The sequence below is a fragment of the Numenius arquata genome, chromosome 12 (genome assembly GCF_964106895.1).
Source record: "Numenius arquata chromosome 12, bNumArq3.hap1.1, whole genome shotgun sequence".
In the NCBI taxonomy this organism is placed as follows: Eukaryota; Metazoa; Chordata; class Aves; order Charadriiformes; family Scolopacidae; genus Numenius; species Numenius arquata.
In genome coordinates, this window is record NC_133587.1 from 23883811 (window position 1) to 23899544 (window position 15734).

Here is a 15734-nt window from a genome sequence, read left to right on the forward strand (position 1 = left end):
GAGGGGACATCCGTCCTGCATGTAAGTAAGATGTAGTACTGGGGTGGGGGGAAATGTGTGATTATGAAGTTAATGGTTTTACTATAATACTGTTCATAATGGGGGCTAAGTTAAAGATACCACGGTTCCACTAAGTTAAAGGTACTTCCGTTTTCCCTTTTCCTAAGTTTGGGATGTTTAACTTTCAGCTTTAATGAATGTTCTTTTAGCACAGCTTTAAATGTATGTGCTATGTGCTATAATTTCTATAATTTTTATCTAGGCTGTCAAGGAGATTTGCAGTAGAGATGCCATTTGAATTTAAACATGAGAAGTATCTCAGATAGTGCAAGACCTACAGAAACAATAGGTACAACAATAGTTGAAGAGCAGGATAGCATAAGCTTTGGCCATAAAATGTAATCACACAAAAGGGGCAGGCACATCGAATAAGAGGTAGTGTTTACCATGTGCTGAAATAACTTCTCAGGTTTTGTTCAGCATATTAGTTAAGAGCTAATACAATATTTGACTTTTCAAACTCTTAAATATCATCCTTGGAATATATATATTCATATAATGCCTGGAAATAGAGCAGTCTAGCTGTAAAATGTATGTTTCTAATAAAGGAAGAGTTTTTTGGCATAGTTTCTTAAAAAAACATGCCTAACGATGTAAAAGTGAAAAATTTTAACAACACTAACCTTTGACTCTAGCAGTCATAAAGACTTATGATCCAATTGAAAAAATGAGGTGCAAAATTATTTAAATATTGGAACTAGCAATAAAACTTGCATGCATAATACTGAATTAAGTAGCATTTTCAGTGATACAGCTTTGTTTTCAAGAGCTTTTTCTAATAGTATCTGCATTTTTAACCAACCATTGCATTGTTGATTTATTTTGTGATTACTCTAGGTTTCTGTGTCACAGATCTATGCTTTTCTTGGAGAACTTTTGTTTGTGAATAGCCTGAAAATGTAGCTGCAGATCTTTTCCCTATGTGAACCTCAATTTAGCCAAAAAGCTAAGATCTACTAAAATGCTGTCTCATAAGCTTAAAATGTCTCATAAGCATAAAATGTCCTCATTTGTGACATTGAAAAAAAATAACTTGAAATCCCAGCACGGTATTTTTATTGCAAATGACAGTTTTCATCTGCTGGCTTTTGCTGCCAGAATAAGCATGTTTTCAGTAAGCACAAACAGTCTTCTTCAGCTCTGCCTGTTTCCAGTTGTTCCCGTTAACTCCCTGAGTGGGTGGTACCAAAGAGCCACCTTTCTGGCACACTTGCATGCAGACGACACACAGCCACCGATGAGTTTTGGCATTAGGCTCTAATGAAAAAAAAGAAAAAAGACCCTGCTCATATGAGAAAGCTCCATTTGCGTCACTGAGGCTATTTCAGTCTTTGCTGCCTCCTGAGCTGAATGTAAACCGACATCGGTGACTCTCTGTTCAAATATGATTTCGTAAAAGGAAGTAGGAAGCATGACTTTGAAGATGTGTGTGAAGATGAGCTAAAATAGTAACAAAAGTACCTCTAGAGAGTACAAGAGGATAAAAAAAAATTCTCTTAAGCCTACCTATTGTTAAGAAAAAAAAATGGATCTGGCAGATTCTTAGAACAAGAGGGAATGGCTTCAAGCTGCAACGGGGTAGGTTTAGACTGGACATTAGGAAACAATTCTTCACAGAAAGAGTGGTCAGACACTGGAATAGGCTGCCCAGGGAGGTGGTTGAGTCACCATCCCTGAACGTGTTTAAGAGTCCTTTAGATGTGATGTTGGGGGATATGGTGTAGGGGAGAACTTTATAGAGTGGGGTTGATGGTTGGCCTCGAAGATCCCAAGGGTCTTTTCCAACCTGAACGATTCTATGGTTCTGTGACTCTCTTTTGTACCAGCTGGATGCATTAAACTTTCCTTCTTCAACATTGAGAGCAGGCATTGCTGTAGCAGAGATACCAAGGAACTGGAAGGATGCATAGATTTCCTAGGTGAATTTCACCAATGGGCCTCAATCTTAAGGAAAATCACACTTGAGCTTTAATAGCTGAGTTTCCATGCAGCTGGAGGAGAGGAAGGCTGATCGCAGTGGTGGCTTGTGCAATGGGGGCATCTCCTTGCCGGCCACTCCTGCAGGAGTGTGCACGTTGGTGTCAGGTGCTGGAGAACAGCAGTTATGGTGTTCTTCTAGACAAGGATTTGGTGAGCCAACCCCTTTAAGGTAGCAGTGCAAGTACCAGTAATGGCCAGGCATAGTTCACGTTGCCTTAGTTTTGGAAATAGATGGTAAAATGTACTCAGATCAAATAACTTCTCAGTGCCTGGGTCAGTAATGAAGCTTGGCTCCAGAACTACATGTTCTGGCTGACCACTTATGTCCCAAATCCCTCAGGAGAGCTCCATGCTATCAAAACCCTAAATAATTCAGAAGGGTTTAAATCTCATTATACCATTGTTGTACTTGGGCTGCTACTTACTAACTACAATTTTATTGTGTTTTTTTTTTTTCTCCCACTGTACTTCTGCTTTTCAGCTCCTTCACTTTGTTGGAAGAGCTGGTGACAGCACCTTGCACAGGGAGGCACTAAGGCAGGACTTGAGCCTCAGGCATTAGATGGTTATGAGGGCAGTGCTAGCTGCTGTGGGAAAGTAATACAACTGCTGTCTTAACCTGAGATAATAGTATATGTCACACACATACACACAAAACCCCCAACCTAGTGGTTAAAAACCCCCTCTTTTTAGATCACTTCCAATTAACACTGGAAGTTGGTGATTTCCAGTTGTAATAACACATCATTTTCCTTGTACTGGAGTGTAAAATCCAGTATTTGCTGTCCGTTATAGATTTTTATGTCCCTCACTCATAGATATATGAGTGAACCATAGTTCCTGTATGTTTGTGGTTTTTTTTACCATGAGGGTGGTCAAATGCTGGAGCAGGATGCACAGAGAGGCGGCGGTGTCTGTCCTTGAGGGTGCTCAAGACTCACCTGGACACAGCCCTGAAGCAGCCTGATCTAACCAGACCTGCTTTGGCCAGGAGTTGGACTAGATGACTGCATGTGTCCCTTCCAACCTCCATTATTCTGTAGCTCTGTCTTGCTACCAGACTTGTTTGATGTGTACGCCCATGCCAATAAAAGAAGGCCTAATCTTTGCTGGGAAGTCATATTATTGATTGCCACTTTTAGTGACAGCAGGTATACTCTTAATTTTCTGTTGGGACATCTGTGAATTGTCCTTGCTTCCTTAGTGATGAGATTGCTGAGCAGATGCTATTTTTAGAGATTGGACAATTACTTACCTGGAATGATGCTCCAGCAATAATCAGCATTTAGGATGCAAATTTCCTGTGAATTGTTTGTGTACTCTGGTGGGTTGGATTTTTGTTTCTTGTGTAACGGATGTATATGTTAGTGTACAAAATAAAAAATTTAAAATAGGAAAGTTCTTTTATTATTTTTGTTTATTTTTCCATTCTTGAGCTGCTTTTTGTGACGGTATATATTTCATAACATTGTAAGCATCTTTAAAATAGTCATGAAAATCATGTAGTTCTGTGGAACATCTGGGTTTTGAACTGCTTTTGCTTTTGTATATTTGACTCTTAGTCAACAACAAGGCAAAATAAAGTGACGTATTTTAAGACAGCAGTTACCAGGCCATCACATTGCTATTCATCTTTGTCCTGTGGAGGTTATTAATATTGCTTATGGCCCAAACACTGTGTACAAGGGCTACTCTGTGGAAATAGTGCTAAACGTAGGGCATCGTTTGATATATTTACTCCCTACCAAGACTGCTAATGAAAAGTAGTAGTAGGATCATCTTTCCTCAGCTGAAAAAAACATTGTGTGGTGTTTTAAATTTTCATGATTGCAAACCTGGTAGTGCTTCAAGAGAGACCCATTATATTCATTACCCAAGAGAAAAAGAATTCTTTGCTTTCAGAATAAAGTTACAGGAATCTGTGAAAAGGGGATATGGTGAAGGATGTGTAGCATTATGTATTAAGAGTGAGAGAGGAGACTTCTTCTGAGACAAATTTTCCGAACTTTAACACAGATGCCAACTTCGACAAGCACTTTGTCAAAATGATGACTGGAGTAATTTTCTGAGACAGTTCTTGACGTAGTAGATCAGAGGGCTGGAGCACCTCTCCTATGAAGATAGTCTGAGAGAGATGGGGTTGTTCAGCCTGGAGAAGGCTCTGGAGAGACCTTATAGCAGCCTTCCAGTACCTGAAGGGGGCCTACAGGAAAGATAAGGAAGGACTCTTCATCAGGGAGAGTCGTGATAGGATGAGGGGTAATGGTTTTACACTGAAAGAGGAGAGATTTAGATTAGATATCAGGAAGAAATTATTTCCCATGAGGGTGGTGAAGGACTGGAAGAGGTTGCCCAGGGAAGTTGTGGCTGCCCCATCCCTGGAGGTGTTTAAGGCCAGGCTGGATGGGGCTTTGAGCAACCTGCTCTAGTGGAGGTGTCCCCGCCCATGGCAGGGGGGTTGGAATTAGATGATCTTTAATGTCCCTTTCAACTCTAACCATTCTATGATTAGCTGCCATTGCCTTCATAAAAGGTGCATTCTGATCAGCATTCTGCTTTCATCTAAGCTGGTGTAAGTGCAGTGTACCTCTGCTGTGGGAATGATGTGATAGGGTGAGAAACGAGATGGATCAGAGACTCTAGATCTTCATCACCTACGGCTGAAGAAAGTAAAGGTGGCCTTAAGCCTTGCTAGTATTTCTGTAGCCCTAGAGTCATTGCTGCACGTAGGACAGCCTCGGGTGGAAATGAAAGTGGTTTGGAGAATGCTCTGATCTGTTTTCTACATTCTAGTAGTGGATGGGGCCTAGAGATATCTTGATTATCAAGCAACATTCCCAAAATTAGTGGCCGTGAGGGAGATGACCTGTTCTGTAAGCAAATTCTGTGTCAGAAAATTTCCCTCCTTGGCTGGAATCCCCAGAGGCTGTATCCAGCAGGTTTATGGAACAGCATAAAAAGTCTAAAATGAGTTATAGGAAAAAAAGGGTCCTGTTGTGTTTTAAGTAAGTCCATTACTAGAAAACGGATTGTATTATTTTGCTCTGCTATTGGGTGGAATATTTCTTGAATACAGATGTAGCCAAGCAGGTGCTAACTCGTTTAAACTGACTGGGACAGATACAATGTGCAAATGCTCATGTATACATTGAATACAAGTTAGTCATAAAACAAGAGTGAGGGAATATAAGTAGCATAGTATAATAATACTGTCAATCTTATTGACTTAGTAATGAGGGTTGGCACGAGGATGTATAAAGTGAATATAACTTGTGAACCAAATGGAAGACGTGAGATCCAGGTGGAAAAAGAGAAAATTAAGTAATGTCTCCCTCATCCCGCTTCAATTTATGTTTGTTACCAAAAGTCTACAGCCAAAATTGGTTTAACAGGTGGTTAATATATTTTCATTGATTTATTTCTTAGTTTAAATCAGGAGCTGAAATTGGTTCATGAAGAACCCCATTCCAGAGTGTGTTCCGTGCTGCCCTAGTAGTGCAGATGATGGTAAAGTTCATGGTTTCGTTATTGTTCTCCTCGTGGAGTTATTCGATGTGTTGAAAGTTGGGTTTTTTACCGGGGAAAAAAGGAAAACAAGGTGGAAATGTTAATTCTGAAGATAAGTGAACTTTTTCAGGCTGTGTTATTTCTCTTGAGAGAGATGAAATGTTAAATTGTTTAACATCTGGGAGCATCTGTCCTCGTAGTCCAGTCTGTGGATTAACTGAATGCTAAACTGCCATCACATTTTCATGGAGATTTAGAGAACAAACTGAAAGTGCTTAACTGCTTTGACCCAGTCTAATTTTAGAACTGCAGAATATGTAAGCAAATGCTAGATATATTTTAAAATATACATATGCATAAGTTAAAAAAAAGATTTTTTTTTTTTTTTAACATAAGGCCCTAATTACATAACAACTGGATTTTTTTAGTTCAAGACAAAGTAGCTTGAGAAAAGAAAAAGTAATTAATTTGCCAGTTCTATGAAACTTTTGGAATTATTTATTTATGTAAAAAGGGTAACATTTAACTTTTGTAAATTAATTAGTTTTAAATATTCAATTAGATGAATTATTGTAGTCTAATCCCATGGTAATTCAGTCTCCCCTTCTACCAGTATGACAAGTGTCTAAAATGGGACATACCATTTCTGTGAATGTCTGTAGCTCAATGTTCTGCTTTGTTTTTCTAGTCAGAATTTTACATTAATTTTTTGACAGCAGAAAATGACAGAGGATTTTTTACCTGCTACTTCTCTTTCATGTTAAGATGGAGTAGTTTCCTTTTTTTCTCTTTTTCTTGGGTAGTCAGGTGTTGCCCTCTAATAGGAAATTTTAGATCACTTCTAAGAAGTATGTCAAGGACATTAACTTGCTGAAGATGTCTGTTTGTTGCAATGCAGCAGAGATTTTTAAGTCTTTAGTCAGCCTAAAGTCTTTCATCCACTGATACTATTAGGAATAAGTCACAATACTCTGTTGAGCATTTTTTTATATTCACTAGAGGATATAGCAAATGTGAGAATGGATAAGCACACATATTATCCCTTCTATCAGTGTTTGGCAAAGATTTTTCCTTAATATTTCCATTCTTATTCTGAGATACATTTCTACAATGGCAGTTCAGTACGCTTTACTAAAAGATCATTGTTAACAATGAATGATTTATTCCATGCTGTAGTATTTAATGATGAAGTACTGTTTAGGAGATTTGACAATTTAATGCTTATTCATATCTGTATTTTCACTATTGAAATGAGTAATGGCATAGAAAGCATGGACTCTGTTAGTCTGTAATTTTTAAATTCAGAAAAGTTAAGGGGTTTTGTATGCATATTAAAATCCATTAATTTATTTTATCTTTTAATTTTAAGGAAGATACGTGATGCCACTGAATTCAGTGCCTGTGTGACTACTTTTTTTTTTTTTTTTCCTTTGTGGAGTGCCTAGTTCTGTAAGAGTTAGCTGTCTTTTATGTAGGGTAACTGAGTTACAGGGCTACAAAGATGATGAGGGGCCTGGAGCATCTCCCTTATGAGGAAAGGCTGAGGGACTTCGGTGTTTTTAGTCTGGAGAAGAGAAGACTGAGGGGGGATCTGATCAATGCTTATAAATACTTAAAGGGTGGGTGTCAGGAGGATGGGGCCAGTCTTTTTTCAGTGGTGCCCAGGGGCAGGACAAGAGGAAATGGGCATAAACTTGAACATAAGAAGTTCCATCTAAACATGAGGAGGAACTTCTTTACTTCGAGAGTGGCAGAGCCCTGGAAGAGGCTGCCCAGGGAGGTGGTGGAGTCTCCTTCTCTGGAGACATTCAAAACCCACCTGGACACATTCCTGTGCAACCTGCTCTAGGTGGATCTGCTTTTGCAGGGAGGTTGGACTAGATGATCCCCAGAGGTCCTTTCCAACCCTGTATCATTCTGTGATTCTGTGAGTGCTAGTAGCAACTGAGAGCATTGTAGAGGAGTTGAATCAGATACGAATTTGAGCTGGTAGGAAGTGGACTTACCCATGTTGCGTCAACACTGCAAGGTTTTTAAATTGATGCGGAGGAATCACCAAATTTTATTTTTTACATGATCATAGGCCATGACTATAGGCAGTTTAAATAAATGCCTATTTAAATGGTACCAGTTTCAGTCTTTAGAGCCCTTCCATCTAACCCGTCTTAAGATTCTTAAGATTTTTCCAGTAATTCTGAAAGAAAGAATGGATGGGATAAAGTCCTTTTCCAATAATTTCCTGATCATCTCTTTGTGCAAATACATATTTAGATCCAGAATACCACATAAACACGAAGTCCATTCTGCAATCCCCTTCCAAAATTTGTTTCTATTGAAACAGCCTGTTTCACTTCTGGACACAGAGATTCTCTTGACCCCACTGTTATGAAAGAACTTATTGTTTCTCCTAAATTGAAGAGCCTTCCCAGAATGTGCACTTAGATGTAAATTTTTTTACTATGGTAGTTCATTCAAATACAGGCCTATTTAAGGAGTTCTAAAATCTGCTTTATTGGAAACCTGTGGCTTTTACAGCACATTGGACATAAATTAAGCAACAGGGAACCTTCTCTCCCTTTATTTTCAACTGTCCTTTCCAGGCCAGGTGGTATGATATTGTCTTTAGAATTATTTATATATCTCCCTTGTTATTTTATCACATATTCTAATGTGGGAGTTTTTTGTCCTCTAGCACTATGCAAGTTGTCAGAGTAATCCTGGATGGAACAGGCAGGCATTTTTGGTAATCATAAAAATATAGCACAGTTTTGGGGTTCAGGTATTTGGGTTTGCTGTCACAAAGTAGGGGGATGCATTTTCATATCCTCTTTTTTGAGAATAAATGGAAGCAATTCCTCATGTAGGAAATGAGATTTTTTTTTTTTTTTTTTTTTTTGCTTGTCATCTCAGAAAAATACCGTATTTTTAGCCAAGCCAAAGTGATGATGGATACCAGCTAATAAAGCTAAAATTATTGTCTGGTAAAAGTTTCAGTATATTTTAAGATGAAAAGTTATGTCATGCCTTCCTCAATCACTCATGAGCACATCTGAGACTCAGTTCACATCTTTAAAAATATTTTACCAGCCCTAATGTACAGGGACTTCAGACTAGAGCAGTGTGGAGGATTTTGGCGTGGGCTACAATTTTAGCCTGGGGTAGGACAATGGTGGGTCCTGGGGATACTGTGTGATATCCTGCGTTGGGAGAGCAAGCTCAAAGTGTTGTTTGACGTAGAATAAACCAGAATAAAGGTTGTTCTCTGGTATTGTGGTTGTACCTCTGAGAAGAAGGCGGCCTCTATAGCTATAGGATGGGCTGAGTTGGATGGCAGCTTTTACTACCTGTGCAGAAAGGTGGTCAGCAGCCGGTGGGGTGCAAGAGGCTGGTGGGCATCTATGGGGCCAGGGGAGTCACTGACACTTCCTGCAACTGCTTCTTGAACATAAAACTTGTGAAAATCCTGTTATCAATTACCAGTATTGGTTGTAATATCAATTATGGGAACCAGCAAGTCTCTCTGTGGCTGGCATTTGGTAATGACCTGATGATCTGAGGGCACATTACTGTGCTCTCAGAATGGCTTTGCTGTGACATGTCTTCTTAGGGGTCACTGACAACTTCTGGCACCAGTTCTTCTAATTTGTGATTTCCCTGAAGACTACTTGAGGGTTGGCATGTGCTCCTCTAGCTCTGTGCAAGCACGGCAACAGAACTGCAAGCTAAGCATAGTATATGGATTGCCAGCTGGTTTATGGTTTCTAATTACTGACTTGACTTATCCCAAATGAATTCAGAGCGCTAGTAGCTAGAAAAAAAATCTTTTATTCTATTGAATATGTTGATATTAAACAACTGAGTTAAGTAAACATGATGCTTCATGATGTTTTACAGGGATGCTTTGAGTGTTCACTGTAATTTTTATGATTTTAAAAAGGATCTAGAAATGATCCGCTGTGTATATGTTTCTACATATGTATGTGTTTGTGAGTGAAATCTTCATGCTGTTAATCTTTTGTTTTGCAGACAAAACCTGTTGCATTTGCTGTTCGGACAAATGTTGGGTACAGTGCAGCTCACGATGATGATGTTCCGGTCCCAGGCATGGCTATCTCATTTGAGGCTAAAGATTTTCTTCATGTTAAAGAAGTAAGTAAAACTAGAGGAGTAATTGAATCTCTCTTTCAGGGTCTATTTGAGTAATAGTGCTACTATTTCTTAACGTTAGGATAACACTTCACATTGTCAAAGCACTATACAAATGTTATGTAAATAAAGTAACTGTGTATAAGGAACTGAATGTTCTTTGAAATACTCTTCTTATAAAAGCAATGGCAAAATTCCTTACAATCAAATTAAGGAAGTTTGGAAATCAAGTGCTTCTCTTCTTTAAAAATCACGTACTTAGAGCTTTAAAAATATCTATATCTGCATATTCACTAATGTAATATTTGTGGGTTTTGCCATCCTAGTACTCTGAGGGTTCATTGTGATTCAGCAGCCAAAGGTTGATTCTCTTATTTGAGTCATTGATCCTCAGTTAACCCCAAATTCCTCCGGTCTCCTTTTTTTCACTGCAGCTGCTTCCCTGGCACAGACAATATTTTGTTAGCATACAATATTTTGTTAACATAACAGTTACATACTGAAGAACTGATGTGATGTTTCAAGATGCACATAGCAACTGTCACAAAAGGCACTTGGCGTTTGCGGCACTGGTTTTCTTTTCCTGTAGTTTGGCTTTGAAAATTTTAAATTTTTACAGTTTCAAACACCTCAAGTCATTTTCTTTCTCTGCTTCTTGCAAGATAGTTCAAAGCAAATAACTTGGTAACTTTCCCATACAGACCCTCAGCGGCCTGCTGCTCTCTTCTGAATTATTCCCTCAGTTTACGAGTTTTTCCAACTTCTGGTCATATTCCATTGTGTTTTGCTACAAAATGGTTCGTCTGGAAATAGAAATTTATAGCAGAGGAACTAGAAAATTAGCTTGAGAGCAGTGTAGCCATACATTTGAAATTATATCTTTGCTCTGTTTTAGATTATCGAAAAATCCCTCAGTAGTTATGACTGATGATGCACAGTGATTGTACTAGTGCAGGTGCTTTGCCCAAAGCAGCAAACATTCCTAATACACGGTAGAAATACAGGTGGACAAAGACTAATGAAACACAAGAAATGGACTTTTAGTGCCTTCATACTGATGACTAATGATCCTAATTTTCTATATCTATTAAAAACACAAAAAAGGGATAATTTGGGTAATAACTGTATATAGTGAAGGAAGTATGTCTTCTGTCTGATGATAGTGCAAAAGAATTGCTCTGCTCTGTCTTGTGACAAAAGTAGAGATGAGCAGGCACAGGGTCCTGGCCAAAAAAAAAAAACAATCAGCATTCTCCAGTGAGTCTGGGAGCGCTGGAAAATACAGCTCAGTTTGGTTGGATTAAATGATTTTGTATAATCTTCCATTCCATCTGCATTTCTAATGAGCTGGTAATCTCAGACTTCACATCAAGGCTTTCCCCTGTTTCCGTATGAACCAGAAACACAGTGTTAGCAGATTTTCTGGTAAAATTTATGGTTTTTTCCTCACAGCACAACTTAGGCTCAGATGTAGGTATGCATGGGAGAAAATGAGGAAGAAAAAGTTTCCTGAACTTTTCTGGATCTCCAGAATGCCTTGAAAGGAAGCTTACTTAGCTCAGCTGAGTTGTAACATTGTCCGTGGCTGTGTGTAGCACTGGGGAATAGGAAAATAGATTAAAATGTTCTTGCAGCTTCAAGTGGAATGAAACAGGCAGCCTGCGCTTAATTGCCTTTAAAGATAGCTGGTTTTCTTTCTAAGCAGTCAAGGAAGGTTGACTCTCTAGTGGTGTTAGGGCAGAGCTGGGTTGTGTAAGGGACCCTGCACCCAGGCCAGGTGCACAGCTGGTTTGGAGAGGTAAGAAGGGACCCACAAGGCGTCAGACTTGGACTCGGACTCTCTGGTCCTTCATTTGGCAGTGGCTGTGGCATCTGGGCATGTTAAACCCCTTCAGGAGGGTTCCCCAAGCATCGTCCCTTCCCTGCACAGCCGCATCCTGCCCCTCCATCTTCAGTGGCTTTGCCCTGCTCGCTCACCAGGTACCGCTCCTTCAGTAATTTCGGTCCTCCCTATAGTTAACGCTGGGAGAACTGAAATGTCCAAACTTTATTTATATAGATCAAAAGTAAAGCAAAACATATTTGACTATAAAATGCAGCATTGCTTTTGTATTTTTATACCTAACTGGTTGCTAGACATAAAGAAATCTAAGTTAATCTCTGGTAACTTTGGCCTGGGTAGTAACGCCGTATTGGATCAATGCTGTCCTCTTCTTGTCTGTGAGCATTGTTCTCCAATTTGTGCTGCTGAGAGGGCTCAAACAAGAAAAACCTCGGTTCAAAATGTACATGGGCAATAGTGAAAAGTATTGCAGCGATTTGAGTATGAGGGAAATTTATTTTCACTATTAGGTTGCATTCATTAAAACTCAGTACATGTAAAGCTGAAGGATTCCTTCCCGCATGAAGAAATACGCACTGCATCATGGTCACTCCTGAAGCTTTTGGGGCTTTAATGCATGGCTGTAATTCTGCTTTGCATTTAATTAGTATTTGTGTTTCCCCTGGCATTCCAAGCACAGGTGAATTACAGACAATCACTCACCCCAGACAGCACCTCGAGAGCTGGACACCTCACTACCAAGATTTCTGCTATTGCTTTTTAAAGTTAGAAAGTATTATGTGTGGTTTTATTTACTTTAAAAGGTATCTTATCCTCCATTTCATATGATACAATGCTGATACAGCCTTTAGCTTTGGGACTTTGCAGGAATAAATCCCACATGCTTTTATTTTTGTATGAAGAAAAAATTCCTATGGATTTCTCTTTTCTATCAATTACAATAAAAATAATGTTGTTGCATCTGTTGTACTGTAGGACAGCATAAAAAAGTACTGGCTGTTCAGATTTTAATTTAATGGTGTTTTTTAATTGTTTATCTCTTCCTTTACCAAGTTAATGTAGACTTCATGTATACCATAGAGCAGATTGGTATAATGGCAACCTCCATTGACCCAATTGCTATAGTCTTCCTCCACCCATATTATCCTGCAACATATTTAAATGCACATGCATATCTTAAGTTAGCATTGTGCAGTGAAAGGCTGTGATTTTAAAAATGTGTTTCAGTTTAATACAGCTTTGAGAAACTGCTATTCCAGATTAGCTCCCTATTAAATGTTGGTATTCTTACTCATAAAGGCATCTCATTGGATGAGTGTTATAGATCCCCTTATATTTTATGAGCTTAAAAGTGCATTTATTTTAGTCTTTATTTTTTATTAGCTAAATATCTTAAATTTGCTTTCAAGCATCACAACATTTCTATAGTAGCCAAAATTAAAGATAGTACCGCAATTTAGTTTGTGTATCATTGATCTACGAGCATTGTGCTCTCGTTGAAATTAATTCCTTTTTATGGGAGCCCACACATTTTACATGTTTTACTCATAATGTACGCTTGTTAAAACTACTTATTAAATAATTAAACATACACTGTGATATCTACATTCATAGCTTCAGATTCAAGAAGGCAACTTCTCTTTCCATTCAAATGTTTTCAGTTTCCTAAATGATCCAAATTATCCAAAATTCATGTTTGACAGTAGTTATTCCCATGGAACTCCTAGAGTTTTGCATGTGGGGCCGTACATAACAGTGATCTATTTTCATCTGAAAATGGCGAATGGATAATAAAGGAAAAAGCAAATAGTTCTACTCTACGGACCTCTGCAAAACAAACAAACAAAAACCCCTGTGTGTGTAAGAATAAATATTATTAAGTGAGAGTAGTCATTACCTCATATTTCATATAGCAGAAATTCAGTTAATTGGACTATTTTGTGCATTTGTATAATTGTACATTTTTTTAGTTATCCAAAAATATCCATTCCTTGTGGATCTGTCATAGTATGTTTTAGATGCAGATCACTTGAGCTATATAAGCAGCGGAATATAGGCATATATCAGAAGATTTTAGTGAGTTCAGAGAAATGGGGGAGTTTGAGAAGTAGTATTTTTTATTTTAAATAGAAAAATTAATATAATGGAATAAGAAAAGTAGATTATTACAGAGCTGTAAAAATTGTTGCAGTGGGTAGGAGCAGATCAGAAGAAATCTCTGGTGTCCACCAAGGAGAAACAACAAGAGAGAACGAAAGCAGCTCTTATGTATGAGGGGAAAAGACTGTGAAGCAGAAAAAAATAAAGAAGATGAAAGGGGTGGAAATAATAGCTGGGGAGAATCATGAAGTCTATGAAGGAAGCCTTCTGCTTAAGTACTGTAGCATTTTAATAATTTGCAGAGTACAATTATTATAATGTATTTCTGAATATTACCACAGTTCTTCATTGCCATAATAACATAGTACTGTGATTAACTGCAGGGAAAAATTACATAAAATGGCTTAGCTGCAAATCAAAAATAATAACAAAATGATCCCAAATATAGTAATTTCTTAGTACATGACTTTTTTTTTTTTTTTTTTTTTTTTTAATTTGTAGAAATTTAATAATGACTGGTGGATAGGACGGTTGGTAAAAGAAGGCTGTGAAATAGGATTCATACCAAGCCCAGTCAAACTAGAAAACATGAGGCTGCAGCATGAACAAAAGGCAAAACAAGGAAAATTCTACTCCAGGTAATAACAACAAATCATTAAAAATAGTAGCATTGACTGTGACACAACTTGGAAATTAATGTTGTGTATGATATAGTTCTGTTTAATTATTGTAATTGGCAGCTACAAATATTTTTGAATCAATGAAGGGAGTAATATTTATTTATATAGTTAATGACGTTGCCATTTGAGAGGGAAAGTAGATATCTAGATTGGTGGTTTGTGGTGGCCTACAATAGCTATTATTCCATTTTATTTTCATGAAATATTTGCAAATATACATTGCAGTAAGTACATTTATTATGTGAAAGCACCATTTTTGACTTAAAAATGGATCTCCCTAATGGATCTCCCTAAATTCTTTAGCATTCATGATGTACAATTTCTAAACACTTTTAAAGCTGATTTTAGAAATTACAGAAAATGTTAAGGTAAATTTACTTTTAAACTGAAGCTAGTGCCTACTAGTTAGCACAGGGAAAAAATTCTTTGGTTGTGTCAAATTCATTGCCTACAAATACAGCTTTTAAGAATACTGCATTTATTGATGGAAGTTTCATGTCAAGTCATTTGTTGTTTCCAGCTGCAGCCATCATTATATAAAACTAAAGATTTAGTGTGTAAATGGATTGAACGATACTGCACGATGGTTATAATGTCATCTTTACTGTAGAACTCTTAAAGTAGTTTTCCAGTAAACACTAACACGTGGAGAAGCAAATGCCACTTGCTTCCCTTTGGGCATGTAGGAAAAAAATATTTCCAGTATGTCTGAGCGGGATAGACCTGGAATTGAGAAAACAGCTGGGAAACATTTGGGAAGCCAGAAAAGCTTTCCTACTTCAATAGGAAGGGCAGAAGTGTTTGGAGAGCGTGTCTATGCTAGGAGGAGACCATGATGCTGCAGTGCTCAGCCACATTCACCAGCTCTGAAATGCCTTTCCTGTAAGAGTGGTGTCCTCAGGAGGAGGACATCAGGTTCCTTATTCTCTGTTCTGATACAGCCATACTTGACCCAGTGTTTCAGTCCCTTTCCAAATTGTGAAGGCTTCCATTCTCCAGAACTTCTCCCTGGAGATAACACTGTCCGACACCACAAATGCATTTACTTAGTGCTTATTAATATTTTAAGATTGAGAAAGTGGAAACTAGCACTATCACATGAATTATTTGAAGAGTAAAGTAGCTTTTCTTACATTCTTCTCAGTGCTTTTCACGTTATGGTAACCAAAATAAAATGACTAAAAATATTGTTTCATTTTCACAACTTGGATAGGTTTTCACCAAGCAGAACTTGACAAAACCCTAGGCTGCTTTGTCTTTGAGAGACTTTTTTTTTTTTTTCTTAAGTGCTACTTTGTATTGAGACAACAAAATAATTTGTACTTTAATTAAATGGAAAAGGTGTTAGGCAAACACACTGTCATTTTCAGTAAGGAGCTATCAATAACTCCTCTGTTAAAGCAAACAGATATGCTCAC

General features: G+C 37.9%; 1 protein-coding gene across 5 annotated transcripts in view; it reads left to right on the top strand.

Annotated features, from left to right (window-relative positions):
• Positions 1–15734, top strand: part of CACNB2 (calcium voltage-gated channel auxiliary subunit beta 2) — a 268026-nt gene that overhangs the window by 211849 nt on the left and 40443 nt on the right. For all 5 annotated transcript variants that reach the window (XM_074157220.1, XM_074157221.1, XM_074157223.1 and 2 more), the window contains 2 exons: positions 9574–9696; positions 14138–14274. In XM_074157220.1, the coding sequence (XP_074013321.1) occupies positions 9574–9696; positions 14138–14274 (260 nt within the window). The remainder of the gene's footprint in view (positions 1–9573; positions 9697–14137; positions 14275–15734) is intronic.